We start from the raw sequence: 15,540 nt of genomic DNA on the forward strand, positions 1-15,540 counted from the left end.
ATTGTGGTACTGAAATGGCCTATCGGCGTACCAGGACAGCAGTTGCCAGAGTCAAACCCGTGCTGATGGCACTCTAACTCCCCCACTTCCCTGCTTTGACTGGTAGCATTCCAACCGGGTTTCCATTGTGCAGCACACACATGTTACAGGCAACGAGAATATTAAAGCGGAGCTCCTTATCAACTACTCGTTCATTAATACACCTGGGTATACATAGAGGAGCTCGTTGTGATGGATAGCGTATCTTGAGGGATGCGGATGCTGTGGCAGAGTTTGAACCCTGCACCCTCCCATTGCAAGCACTGTGCCCCAGCTACCACCCACCTCCAGGTTTTGATACCTAAATCATCTCTCTTTCTTTTCTTTTCTTTTTTGTTATAAAAAGCATCAGATTTGAACTTTCAACATGTGAACAAATTGCAGAAATACATGTAGTTACTGGTAATGATTATGATAGTAAGGTAAATTTGTATACCCGGTATTGTAGCTTCTAATTTAGCTTTAGAGAGACATTGTGCAGATTGAGCAGTGTCAGCAGTAAAACATGCGACTGAATGGGCTATGTATACTGAAATTGAAAATGTTAAGGAGACACAAATTGTCGTCTCCTACTCCTACCTAGAGAGTGGAAGATAACTGCCTAGCTGGTAGGGGGGATTCTGTTCAGTAGCTTGTGAATTATTGGTAGCAAAAGGTTTAAGGAGTCCTGGCAAATCAAAACTGCCCTGTGATAACAACAAAAGCAGACGTATTAGGTTTTCTTATTTTTCTTTCTCATTGTATCTTATGTTACGGTAGTGGACATGATGATCTATTAAAGTGTTCCTGTTATACCTTTCCTCTCTTTTTTCCCCCCTCCTGCAGGGAGTGGGAACGCTGGAGCAGTAGACGAGGAGTCTTTCTTGGCAGCCTTTGAAGATGTCCCCAGTGCCTCTGTAAGCTCCTAACTCTCGTGAAAATCAAGATACTTTTGCCATTCATTTGAGTATCGTGCAAGTCTGTCCTCTCATACTGCAGTCTTTGGAAGAGTTTTTAGGAGATCTTGAAAGCAGTCTACTCTTTTTGATAGGTTTTGATGCATTGAAATCAAATGAGAACATCTAGTCACAAAGTGAATTACAAAACTCTGCTGCAGGCACTGTGAAACTGGTGTAATGTATTGAAAAGAAGTCTTACCTGTTGTGATGCAGTACTCGGGAATAATAATTAGTGCACTTTTGATTGATGCATTGAAGTATAACATGGGAGTGAAAGAAATACATAATAGAAAGTCTATTTTCCCCCTAACTTGCCATGAGGAACTTGCAAGGTGTTTGGACAGAGGTTTTTTTTTTTTTTTTTAAATTTAACTTAGTCATTAGGTGAACAAGTTTATTCAACCCAAGAATTCATTTGCACCAAAATGTTTGCGAAATTTGGTTATTACTCTGGAGCATTATACCACTTTTCATTTAATAATTTTCTAAAATCAGTGGAGTGTGGATTTTGACTGCGCAGTTTTCCAAAGCTATTGGGATGAAGAGGGGTTCAGAGGAGATATAACATTATGCTGATGTTCGTTTTGCTCCATCAATGTCAACAGATCTTCTCAAGCAAACAACTGGAGGATGAGCTCCACAAGGTCACCGCCATCCTCGGCAATGACAAGGAGGACTGGGAGAACAGGGTCACCACCGTGAGTATCTCAGATCGGCTTCTCATCGTCCTGCTGTGCACTGTAGCAGCTTTTATTAAACCTGTCGCCTTGTTTCCCAAGGGAACTTGCTCTGCCGTCTATCAAAATTGTTTTGGGAAAATATCCTCTTTGGAAGCGAAGAGTACATGATTGAGATGTCTTTTCCAAGTACAGAACCATTAACCCTCCCCCCCCCCCCCCCCCCCCCACCCATCAAAAAGAAGAAGGAGAAGAAGAAAAGAAAATAGGAAAAAGTGTATAAAAGTACTTGTAACATTTTGGCAGCTGAATGTCATTTTATATCATTACCCTGATTGAAGAAGAAGAAAAAGAAAGAGCAAAGGGGGGGGGGGGGGGGTAGTAAAGCTGCCAACTTTGGCAAAACTCTCCTGACAGCTTGTCAATCACCAGCCAGCATTTATTACAAATGTAAGAATTTTTTTGGGGGATGGGAAGTCGGAAATCTTTACTCTGTTGCAGTGGGATTGAAGGCTCGACGGGAACGAAAAGAAAGGAAAGCCTGTAATTTTCCTGTCTCGTTGAGGAATTAGGAGGAGTTCTGTTTGCCCATACATAGGCCTACTTTTTTCTGATATTTCCTAATGTATGCAATCTGTCAGAATTGGAGGAGAACACTAACAAATGCTGCTATGCTCTGTGCAGTCATCGAAACGAGGTGTTTGAATGAGAGGGAGCCCCACCCGAGAATATACTGTATATATGTCACGCACGGTACTGAATCCTGCACAATATTTCGACTTGCACTGCAGTCCCAGCACCCAGGCGGAACATTTAGATCGAAGGGCAAAGTGAAACTGATGGCTGAAATGGGTCCAGTGTGACCCAGCTGTGGCATAGATACGATAGCATAGATCAGTCAATTTTTAGAGCAAACGGGGGGTAAGAAGGGGGCATACAGCTACCGAGAAGAAGACTGCCCCCTGGAGGATTAGCTGGGGAAAATTAGTCACAAATTAATGCCATACTGTCTGGAGCCGAAAAGTAAAAAAAATGGGGACAGATCTAAAATGACTCCACATTGTGTGTTTGATAACTGATGGATTGCAATCAGGAGGCAGGATATATTCAATTTTCAGTATATGGGAGTGATCTCCCCGGATTGCTTCAGAAAAATAAAAGGGGGAAAAATTGAGGGGGAAAGAAAAAAATCCAAGAGTGCTGCATTTTTGGCCGGGTGTACTGCAGAGTGGAGGATGTGAATTAGCGGATATGACTTTGGTCTTCAATTAGGCGAAGCATGTTGTCATGGCAATTAATTACTATGCTTTTTAAGAGTATATACTCCCTATCGAATGCTCCCAAATATGCAATTTCAAGGAATTCTCCACAATCGTTTTTTGTGCCCTCACCTCCCCTGTGAAGCAGAGAGGATGTAATGAATTACTCTATGATTCAATGATTGAAAAAAAAAATACAAGGGCTTTGTTTCCGGACGGACTTTACTGTACACACTGATATATACAGGTTTGCAGACCATATTTTTGTGAATTGCAGTTGATCAGACATTTTCATGAGTTCTTTATTTCAAGGTTTGTGGTCTTCTCAATATGGTAATTGCAAAAATATAAAACATCACAAACATTTAGGAGAAAGTGTGACTGCTTAAACAAACTGTTTTGGTAGGGAGAAGGGAACACGATAGCGTGACATTGGGTCTCTGATACAAGTAGTCACTTGATAATGCAATGGTAGTGCCCTGGCCTGGGACAGTGCATGCGGAGCATATGTCCGTTTTCATTTTTGTCAATATTTTTGTGTGCTCTTTTTTTTTTTTTTTTTGATTGAGTGCCAATTTGGGAAATTCAAAAAATAAAACCACCATGAAAAATTTCATCTCATAACAGCACTCATAATTTTCATTAAAAGGTTCTCTTCCCAGGCGTGTTTTCTAAGAAAAGAGTACTGCGAAAAATGTTTTTAGCAGGTGTCGGTTTCATAATGCAGAATTAATCCCTGAAATGTGATCGATACTGATTCCATTGTCACTTGCGTTTCTTTCTGAAACAGAGCCCAAAAGGAATTTGTGACCAATGCTCTGTAGTGTTTAAAATCTCAGCTCTGTCAAAGTCTTCCTACTATACAAGTTTGCTCAGCAGAGCGGAACAACTCCTGAGAAAAGTAAAGAAAAACAAAGACACAAATGATGGTCAAAGAAATGGGGACATGGAGATGTAGAAGCAGATGATGTAAAGATGGAGAGAAAATATCTTGTAAATACCTAAAACAAAGCTTTGGTAATTCCTTGGTGCTGCTCATTCTAGGATGAGATAAATACTCCCCCTAGGAAAGAATAGCTGTATGTATGTTGTTGTGTCAGTCCGTCCATCCATCCCAAGTCTTGCTCTTCTCTGTTCCGTTTTAGTTTGGTTTTCAATTTTGGGGAAAGACATTCGTGGGGAAAGACATTCGTAGGGAAAGCCATATATCTTGAAATAAGGTCTGAATCCATCTCTTCTTCACCCTCAGCTGAAGAAACTCCGAGCCCTGGTAATCTCTGGTGCGGCCGAGTACGAGTGCTTTGGTCCCGCCCTCAGGCAAATGGAGGAGGCCCTCGTGCTGTCCGTCAAGGACCTGAGGTCACAGGTGTCGAGAGAAGCCTGCATCACATTAGCGTGAGTTATGCGCTTGTCATGTCTTCTCTCTCATCCAGGCTTTTTATTGTTGCTGTGCATCCCATATATATATATGAGAGCAAGTACACTTTCAAACCAAAAACATTTTTGGCATAACATTTTCGCAAATTGGAGGCAACGGCCTTTTTTGTGGCTAGAAACTTTTGCAAATCACCACTGATATTCAGTGCATTGTGTAGACAAGCACTTACAAATTCATTTTACTTTTGCTGATCTTGGCTGTTTGCATAATTTATGCTAGTTTTATGCACACGAAAGTTTCTGGTTTTACAGTACTCGTTATCTTTGAAGCATTCTTTGCTTGCGCACAAAAGGCTCCTTGGGGGCAAGATTAACGGACGACTGCAATCAGGATGATGGCAATTTTCTTCTTCTTTTTTTTTGTTTTGAGCAATGTCTGCTGATACAATTATTGCCGATCACGTCTTCTGTCATCAAAGTTTTCATTTGAGACTGTAGTACTTTATTTGCATGGAAATCGTTGCCATTTATGAAGTATTGTAGCTTCACTTTTTTTTTAAATTGTAGTTTTTGATGGAAACAGGAAGTGATTTGAAGCTATTGGAGCAACTGTCAGTTTTGTTTTTTTCTTCAAGTTCCTCTTTGATGTAGCATTGATGTTCCATGTCATGTCAAGACGTTATTTAGTAGTTCTTTATAATGTGATTAGAAAGTCGGGAGCATTTATACACAAAGTTGAGCCAAGGAGTGCTCCTGAAGCGCTTTGACTTTTGCCCCTCTGAGTTTGTTAATACCGAGAATCAAGAACATATGAAGTGGCTGAGAAGGGCATAAATGTCATGGTGACCTTTGAGTGCGCAGGAACTTTTAACATATAAACTGTATGCACAGCGCATGCCACATCCACTTCCGGAGCGCTCTAAACGTTGGTGACCATTTATACAGAGTTTAGAGTGCTTCAGGAGCGCTCCTGATCCTAGCCTTGAGAGGGGCATAACTTTAGAGCACCCCAGGGCCCAATTGTCTGTTCATACAGAACTCAGAGGGCTTCTGTAGCACTCCTGGGCCTTGGTTTATGAAGAGTTATAATTAATTATATAGTTGATTTCTATGATAAGTCTATGGCAGCCTGTGTGGTAAGGAAATTTATAATAGATTATGTATTTTGATAAAATGGGGTCCTGGACTGCTCTAAGTGCTCTGTACAAATGGCTACAAATTCACGATGGAATTTCGCTCTGCAGATTGAGTAGCAGATTTTAGTTAAATGTTGAGCTGGTATTTGTTCAAGAGTTGAACATAGTATGCTAAAATGAAGAATGGATCCGGGGTGTATGATGGGAGCATACAGTACATCGCTGTTTTCATTCAAGTCTTCCAGTTTCGTCTTCAGATGATTCAGATGTGCCTCGTTCTATCTCCATTTCTCTAGGTTTCTGTCGGTTCGTCTAAGGCGACAGTTTGACCATGCGGCAGAGGTCGTTCTGCCCCACCTATTCCTCCTCATTCAGAACAGCGCAAAGGTCATGGCAACGTCAGGAGTAGTCTCATTAGATTTCATTGTTAGGGTGAGTATGTTGTCCTTGTAACTGTAATCATGAATTTACCTCATTCTGCCCACATATATTTGGAAATGACGGTTGCATGATGATTTTTTATTGAATGGTAATAACAAGTGACAACATTTTGTTAGAAGCTACCCTGTTATGAGTTAGCCCAATGAGCTCTTTGGGCTGTGACAGTTTGTTGGCTGGGCGTGCATCTACAGCAAGCAAACTATTTTTAATGCCAAAGGAGCCCACCTTGGAAAAAAAATATGGCAGGGAATATAGGAGAAAAGGGAAGGAAGGGGTAGGGATGAGACCTGTCTATTCAAACTGAGCTCAAAATGATGAGTTTGTTTATTACTCAACTCTTTACATGCCATGGTGTAAACCCAATGTGTACCACATTATTCTGAGACAGCAACGTAGTCATGCTTTTTGAATACGTTTTGTTCTTCAAATCTATGTAACTTTTATGGATTTTTGTTACCCGGACATGTAAGAAGCAAAGCTGTACAGAAAATGCCAAGCTTTGCTTTGATGTAAATTGTATGACAAATATGTGATTGCTTTTCTTTTAAATGACCAGTAACTACATTCTTTTACAGACATGACTTTTGCACACAAAACAGTGATAAAAACGAAGGATTCACTCGCAGATCCAGTAGGAAACACTCCTTGATAGTCAATCAAACTGAGAGTAGTCTGAGCTCAGACTTAAATGCACCTTTTGGGAAATCATGCTGAATATGGAGAGGGCCTTTGTACAAGCGCTTCCTACCGATTCGATATGAATTCATAATTCATATTTTACTCCTTACCTCGATGAAGATGCAATTCATGTGAATTATGTACTCTTTCCATTCTTCACTGCAGCATACACATTCTCCAAGGCTTATACCCATCTTCAAGAGTAATGCGACATCCAAGTCAACTTCCATCAGAAAGTAAGTCATTTCGCCTTGTGCAAGTGAAATGTTGATGAGCGACATAACTGACATTGAATTGTTCCGTCCTGTACCCAGAATCTGTCTTTCGGACTTGGCAGAAAAACTTGTATTTCAAAGTGACTGATATGTGTGTGATCAGCAGGATAGGCCAATATCTGTTCATTGCGTGTATGACAGCTCCCTGCTAGATCAAGTGTACCAGTTGAGGAATTTTCTTTCAAGAGGGGAAGAGTGTATTGTGATGTTTAGCCACTGTCACTGTGTGTATCAGTAATGTCAATGTAAAAAGATGCTAGCTGACTTGATACACATGTGTGAAAACTGAGGTTGAGCACTGCTTCATTGTCGATACATTTCATATGCGTATATTGTGTAAGCAGTAGTAAATGCGTTTTTAATCTCGTGTGGGGGTATTGGCAAACCAACATTCAGGTGATTGAGTGTGTTGATAACAGATCGACTGAACATCAAGTACTAGAACTCTCCTTCCTCTTGGCCTGTATCAACTCACAGGCAATCATACAGCATCATCAACACGATTCTCAATGGGTGGGACACACACGCCCTGGAGAGGCATGCCACGCTGCTGTCAGAAGCTATCCACAAGGGTATTGAGGATGCAGACTCCGAGGCCAGAGCCTTGGCCAGAAAGTGAGTGGTTTTTTCTTCCGTAGTCATTTCTGTTTTGAGGGTTGAGGAACATGGTTGTCTTTGTGTGCAGTGTCAAAAGCAGATCTTCCTATGGTACGTATTGATATGCTAACAACAATAACAACAATCACAACAGCAGCAGCAGCAGCAGCAGCAACAGCAACAACAACACCAACAACACCAATACCAATAACACCACCAATACCAACACCACCAACACCGCCAACACTACCACCAACACCACCAACACCAGCAACAACACCAACAACACCAACAACACCAACACCAACAACACCAACACCAACACCAACACCAGCATCAACACCAACAACAAAAACATCAACACCAACACCACCAACAACAACACCACCACCACCTCCAACAACAACAACAACAACTTGAGGTTTAGCCTCTTCAGTGTTGCCGCTGCTCTACTAGAGGGCCCTGCCATCATTATTACACTAGCATTGCCAGGTGCCATTTATACACCTGGGTCGAGAAGGACATGGTGGGAAAAAACATCCAGTCTAAGGGCATAGGCACTTGACAGAAATCGAGCTCAGGATTTCCAATTGAAAGTCAAGAGTCTTATCCACTATGCCACAGCACCCCCGCACACACACACAATTTAGAATGGCTGTTTAATATCTTGTGTCAAATATTTGCTTTGGGTTTAATGGACCGATGTGATAATTTCCTAAATGGTGTAGCAAATATTAAAATGATCCATGAACAATGCATTAATTAGTATCAACTTGTTTGAAGGGGATTCTTTGTGAGATGAGCAGTGCCCATGCAGAATATGCAAAACTGGAATGTTGACATACATTGAAACCAAAATGAAACAACCTTTTATGACTGGCCTTTCCCATTGAACCAGTAGGATTGCTTTGGCTCCTCCTCACAGTTCTCATAAATTCCTAGTCGTTTTCTCACTTATCTTTGTAAATTCAATGTTACGTACGATACAAAATGAAATGGGAAAGAATGTAAGTTTGAAATGTAGATACAAAAATGAGAATATTAAGATGAGATGAATAAAGTGTTAAATTTGCCCCCGTTCTTTATTTTTCCATCTCTCACCTGTCGCTCGCTACAGGGCCTTCTGGAAGTACTCTGAGCACTTCAAGAGCCAGGCGGACAAGCTGTTCCACAGCCTGGACGCCTCCAAGCAGAAGATGCTCCAGGGGGAGCTGAGCCAGGCCTCCAGCACCACCTCCCTGGACGGGCGCCCCCTCTCGCGCGCCTCGAGTGCCAGCTCCCACGAAAACCTCAGGTTGGCAAGGGACTATAAGTACGCAACACCACTCCCCAGACTCTTCTCTTTGATTTGCAGTGTTTCTGTTTGCACCTTTTATGTTCGCTTCTTTTATAACCCCCTCCCAAATCTCCCTCGCTTCTGTCATCTACGCTACTAACAAGTGGAAACTTGCATCACTAATCCATATTTCCTGATTGAAACGCCACCCACCCCATACATAATTTCTCCCCGCCTGCATTTATATTTGATTTAAAGATTCTTTTGTGTTTATTGCATGACTTCATTCTGTTTCACGTTTGCTGGAAGGAAGTACAGGCTGCAGCCTTCGTTTGCAAAGCATCGTGGGTGATGGTCAGTAATGTTTAACCGGAAGTCTTAATTTCAAGCGCGTTCTTACAAGCCTTGAAACGTTGGCTACTCAAATCTGATATGTGGTACTTTATATACATCAGGTAGTTTAAAACTAGGATTTGAATGTTAGCACTTTACAGTGTTCAACATGGGAAGTGATATAAAGTGGATGAAAGAAATGAAATGGAAGTAAGTAGTTGATTTATGCCTTCAAGAGACCAGACATAATGATGCAGCAAAATGATAGCATTGGTGTGATGGTGGTGTACAAACTGATGAAAAGTCAGAGGCTCTAATTAAGTGGTTTATCAAAATACACTGCTGGTGGAAGCATGGTCTATTCTGTGTGAAATCAGTGGGAATTTCAAAATCTTGTAGAAAAAAAAGTTTGAAGTGAAATGGCAGGGTGGAATATGTTAGATCTCTCAATAATTATGAGAAAGACATGTTAGTGTCATTTTGTTGATCTATCACCAAATAGTAAGACTTTGACTTGATCTTGAATGACCTTTTCATTTTGACAATATATTATCAGCGCATTTATTGTCATGACTTGAAGATAATGAGAAAGTGTAATGCCTTGAAGGATGAAGGGAAGTCAAAAATCTGCTCCTCCCTCCCCTAGTTTTCCCTGATGACACTGCTTTGATTAATGGCTGTCATTTTGGAAGTCTTGCATAGATCCTGTGCACGTATGCTGCACAGTGGGCAAAATGATTTCTCAATTTTTAAAGTGTTTTTTTTTTTTTGCTGTTAGCTGAGTGTATTCCAGGTGCCAGAATTCTCAGTTTTTTGTAAACAAGGCTGTCTGTGTTTCCTTTCTTCTTGAACCACTCTCCCCCTGCCCCCCCCCCCCCGAAGAAGTCCTATGTCATTTGTAGACACCCATTCACCATCTGCTCCCTCCCCGCCCCCTCACTCATCAAATTACTATCCCCTTGCGTGACCTGATACTGTCGGATGCGTGCCGTGTGGTCACTAATTTGTTTGCGAAAATTTCCTCTTCCCTCACCCCCCCCCCCCCCCATTTTTTTTTTTTCGGGGGGGGGGGGTGGTTAATTGGTTGTCATGCCTACAGACTGTAAATTACACCGCAAGAAGAGAAGGTGTAATGATATCTGCTTATCTTCGGCACATTATTTGCGGGAGAGGATATTTTGTTTTGTCGGAACAGACATGCACCTGCACCTCTGGCACAAGGCAATTTAGCGCTTCCACAAAAACAAGTTAGTGACCATCAAACTTTCAGTATACAGCGCATCCATCAAAACACTTTTCATATTTGCATCTGGTAGCATTTGCCGAGTTTGTGCGTGAATTGAGAATTGTATTGTCATTTATCTTGTTTTTACAAGCACACATGCCTCCATCATTGAGCAGATTGTTGTCCAAGTGTCATGCAGAGATATGCATTCTTTGAAAGTGCTAATGGTAATGGTTACCATAACGATAAGCAAAATACTCTGAATTTATTAGATGTTGCCCAGCTGCTAATGAGAAAACTACAATTATTAAGAGCTGTGACTTTTGTAGACTGTTTTACACAATGTGACCTTGGAGCTTAGCACTGAGACTGCAGCTTGTTAATATTGAAGAGAGTCACTGCATGTTGTAATGTTATTCATGAGACGTGAATAACAGTCACATAGCAGGTTACCATGAAAAAAAAAATGAGCTCCTTATCTTCAGCACATGTCGGGCTAAAACTTTAATTGTGATGTAACACTGCGACATGAGCGATCCACAGATATGCATGACAAATGGTATATTTCCAGACATTATTTGAAGAAGCACCAAGTCAAGACATACCAAATCTGCCTATTTCAAGGATGACGAATTATATCAGTGGTGTCAATGAACTTGTAGCTTGTTAAGATATACATCCTTAAGTCTTCTGTGGCAAAATCTCTTCCACAAAATTTCATATGTGTGCAACCATTGCAAAACCAAAACAGCTTTTATAGTCCATTTTAAACTGTCTCAGGAGCCTTACTATGCAACATGAGATCTTCTTATGTCTTGCCTGATTTTTCCAAATTGTCTACTTCTTGCAGTATGACAAAAAAGAAGAAAATGAATAAAAACAAAAGATGTATGTATGTGTGTTTACCATAATATCTACCCAGACATCACAGTAGCTATGTAGACAGTTGTGACCGCCTGCTCAAAACCCACCAAGAGTCGAAGATATGAATTTTATGTAATGGACCAAAAATACACTTGTATGCCTTTTGGGTTGACCAACTTGAATTTTTAAAGGCTGTCTCACCTGACAGAGAAGTCTTTTTCTTCTTACTGTCATTTTTTTTAAAACACTAAGTAGAAATTCATTTTGGGCTACTTTTTGTGGGTTTTGAGCTGGGCGGTCTTATTTGTCTCTCATACCAAGTGATTACATGAATGCCATGTTGTCTTGTGTATGGAGTATTAGAGATGAATTTGATCTGAAGTGTCAGCGTACTTTACATTCCAGGCATTGCAGTGTGTGCATGGCCCGTGTGAATGCCTTTTTTTTTGTATATATTCTTTTTCTATTGCCCTTATCTGAGTGATTTGAATGGGAGAAATGTTCTTTGAATTTAACCAATTTCTGTCTCTGAATGCATCATTAACCATTCTTGTTCACTCTCTGTAGGATCAGGCATACTGCTTGACGAATCCAAAGCCTTTTGTGGTGTGTCTGTCAGTGAGAAGTACTCACTACCACAGCACAAATAGACATATTGCAGTCAAATGCAGAAATTGCATTGTCATATAAACGTGGTGTTTTCTTCTTGTTTGTTTGTTGTTGTTATTGTTTTTTTTTGGGGGGGGGACAATGGACAACTCCAAGTAAAGGCGAAGGAAATCATTTAATAAAAACTCAATTCAAACTATTTGCTTTGTCAGATATCTTACTGCCATTCTTTAAGAATTCTTTTAGAATTTTAAAACCTGCCATCAGAATCATTTTTTCAATTTGATCCTGTATATTATTGTGGTATTTAATGGAATATATCATTTACTTTAAGGCAAAGGTATCAACAAAAATGACCTCAGACCGAACTTCTTGATTTCGCCATTATGATTAAGTAAATATGATTAGATAAATGATTAAAATAATGTTTTCCATTAGCTTACCCATACTTTTCCCTCATATTCAACTGTGAGCAAGTAATCTTTTGAGTACTCATACATGTATATGGTCTTTTGACAAATTTTTGAATTTTTTATTCTTATAAAGTTATACGGTAAAATAGCTGGTCAGTAACATCCCATGTATTAAACAGTGCAATATCAGTCATACATAAAACATTCTTAACCTTGTGCATCGTAAGTCATTCCACCCAAAACCTCTAGCTGGGTTCTAAAAGCAATGCTTGAGAAATGCACAATTATCAAAATTGGAAGGCGACGCGCACATTGTGCAAGGACTTTTGGTTCGTCATGCAGTGTCAGGCCGAGCATTTAACCCAGACTGCCATTTGACTTGGAGTCTTCGTCCCATTTAACACTCTCTTCTTCTGGGATATTTCCTTCTCTCACTATTCTTCTGCCTGCCTACGATGCATTTGACATCTATCATACAGCACGGTGTAAGTTATGATACTCTGGTGTCTCCTGTTTTTTCATACTGCATTATCATTCAATTTTGGAGTAGAATCACTGTGTTTTTAATATGTCATTATGAGTGTTGTGATTGTGTTCTTCACTAATATTATGAAACCTTTCTTGAATCATTGTCTGTGTGTTCAGTTCATTTTGTTTATGTTCTGTGCCTGTTTGAAAAAAATTACGTGTTTGTAGTTTTCTTTTTCTTAAACATGTAACAACTGTAGTTTGCAAAACAATGAGTGAAAGCTTGTTTTACGGAAGTAATTTTTTTTTTTTTTGCTATAACTTGAACCTCCTTCCTTATATTGAAACAACTACCCAGAGATGATTATATCTGTAGATCAGATATATATACATGTATGTAGATCCAAACAGAGTTTGTAAGATGATAACATGCTGCAAATGATAGGCTTGACACATTAATTCTTACCATTCATTATTATGTGTAGTTTCTATATAAGGCACTAATAGAATAAAGAATGATTATTGGACTAGTACAGAGATGTATGACAAATGTCGAACAAAAAAAAAGAGAAAAAAGATTGATTAAAAAAATCAGTGATCTGCATGAGAAACATAATTGTTTGCACGTGCATACTCATACTATTGATTTTATTAATAGTGGAAGCAATGCATACAATACACATATTTTGATAAATCACCTTTTTCATTGACAAGATCTATCCATCATATTTTTTTGTGATTCCTAAAACCCCGGTATGCAATGTTTTAATCCAAATCACCTCAGGACGGCAAGTCTGCCAAGACGCTCTGTGGCATCGCGGTCAAGCCGAGCCTCCGAGTCTGGTGAGTGGTTTGGGCGACATTTTTCCCCTCATTTTATGCCATCACATAGAACTTTAATATACTTGATTTTTTTTTTTTTAATGCAAAACTGCTTTTGCTTCTCATTCTTGGAAATTTCCCTCTGAATCTACCTGTATGTTTAGTGGAGAATTCTCAGCAGTAGATATATCTGGCAGTAAAGGCTGTACAGCTTAAGATATAAAAGGCAAACACACAGAAATAATAAATGTATGAAAGCAACATAACACCCAGAAACCAGAAAAGAATCAACAATGCTCCTGCACATGGGTTAACTTTTTCCTCATCAATAGTCTTTCATTAATTTTTTTGTTTTTCAATTTTGAGGTAGTAAATGGTCCAGGATATGAGCGGCATTTAGCATTTTGGCTATCATGCAAACCCTCAAAAACTTTCATAGCGAAATTTTATTGTACAGTCTGCTCGTGTGTAGATGGTCCAATGGGGTAGAATTATGAAGGCTAGATTTGGTATCTGCATATAACGGCAAATAGTCAATAGGCACTTAATATCGGTTCCTTTGCAATGTACATACCTTTTAAGTTATCAGAATCTGAAGGGTAGTGTTGTCTGTCCGAGAATATAATTCTTCCTATCCCAAGAAATGTTCCCATACTGTTGTGCATGGTCATGTAATAGCTTTAGGTTAGTGCACACATAGACGTGTGTGTATGCAGATGCAAAGCATTATCATAAAAGTGTGCTTCTTAGGCCAAAAAAAAAAAATTGTTGCATTGGCATAACCCGCCCGACCCTAAAAATTCCGCCGACCCCATGTTTTTTTATTATTTTTTTTTGCTATCGATATCAAATATCTTGTTGATTGCGATCGCGATCGCACAAACCCGGAAGTGGAAACGGCTCTGGGGATATCGGATGTACGAGGGAGAGATCTAGCGCCTCGCATAAGCCTTCCTTGATCAGTATGTCATCTGTTTCCAACACAGACACGTACTCTAACAAGATTTATTCAGTGTATACGTAGCATTCAGACTGCGATGTATTGTGCACAGTTTTGCCATAGGTTTCTTGTGTGGAGAACTTACACGAATCTGTATATGTGGGACTGTTATAGAGATCGCCGTGTGCGATGAAAAGATCGTACATATGGGTCAATTTGCATCTATCTTATCTAAGTCAAAATAGTAAAATATGAAGTGAAAACATTCAGGATAGGGATTTCAACATCTTTAAATTCTGTGAAGGGGTATAATTCCAGTAATATCAGCCTCATAAATGATTTGTAGAATAGATGAATACAGCACATTCGGTGCAGCAGTTGTAACTGTTTACTGAGCTGAGCACGAGTTTTACACGTAAAATGCAGGTAGCAAAAAAAAAAAAAAAAAAAAAAAAAAAATCCGCCCGATCGACCCTATTTGAAAATCTCATGTTACGCCAATGCAACAATTTTTTTTTTTTGGCCTTATATGTGAAGGCACATTCACTGAGGAAGAAACCAAATCATGGTGGGCAGTGACGACAATCTCTGTGCACTATCTTCTGTTAGTGGACCCAAGTGTCTGTAAATTATTTTCCCAGATTGCTTTTGTCATTCAGAACAATTCAGAGATATTCAGAGGATCGGAATTACGACTCGATTTAGGTCTCTGATTTTGGATACACCCAAAGTGTAAAACTTTCATTCTTCCTTGAAGCTTCTACCTCAAGGGCCTGAATTCACGAAGGTGGTACATTTGAAACCATGGTTTAAACTATGAACAATTTGTATGGAGCGCCAAGTGAGGCATGGCCTATTTGGTTATGAAATCAGTCATTTCGTCGAAATCTTGTCATTTTGTTACGAAATGGTCATTTCATCAACAAAATGACTGATTTCGTATTTAACAAAATAGGTCATGCGACACTTGGCGCTCCATACAAATTGTCCATGGTTTAAACCATGGTTTCAATTGTACCACCTTCGTGAATTCGGGCCAAGGTGTGTCTTTTCTGTATGGAAACTGTCTGGGTGTAAACCCGTTACTGTAGTGTTATGACAATGTCAGTAGTAGTCCTACTCAGCTCTGAAAGCATGCCCAGTACATGCATGATCTATAGCATGCACATCATC

At 39.8% G+C, this 15,540-nt stretch overlaps 1 protein-coding gene across 1 annotated transcript in view; it reads left to right on the top strand.

Moving 5' to 3' along the window:
• LOC139743818 (CLIP-associating protein 2-like) overlaps positions 1 to 15,540 on the top strand; it is a 90,688-nt gene that overhangs the window by 11,790 nt on the left and 63,358 nt on the right. The window contains exons 5-12 of the mRNA XM_071654275.1: positions 865 to 935; positions 1,583 to 1,675; positions 4,163 to 4,308; positions 5,723 to 5,858; positions 6,711 to 6,781; positions 7,298 to 7,435; positions 8,535 to 8,729; positions 13,390 to 13,448. Of these exons, the coding sequence (XP_071510376.1) occupies positions 865 to 935; positions 1,583 to 1,675; positions 4,163 to 4,308; positions 5,723 to 5,858; positions 6,711 to 6,781; positions 7,298 to 7,435; positions 8,535 to 8,729; positions 13,390 to 13,448 (909 nt within the window). The remainder of the gene's footprint in view (positions 1 to 864; positions 936 to 1,582; positions 1,676 to 4,162; positions 4,309 to 5,722; positions 5,859 to 6,710; positions 6,782 to 7,297; positions 7,436 to 8,534; positions 8,730 to 13,389; positions 13,449 to 15,540) is intronic.

This window comes from Diadema antillarum, unplaced genomic scaffold (genome assembly GCF_040938485.1).
Source record: "Diadema antillarum isolate AM-2024a unplaced genomic scaffold, OU_Dant_1.0 seq00001108_RagTag, whole genome shotgun sequence".
Classification (NCBI taxonomy): Eukaryota; Metazoa; Echinodermata; class Echinoidea; order Diadematoida; family Diadematidae; genus Diadema; species Diadema antillarum.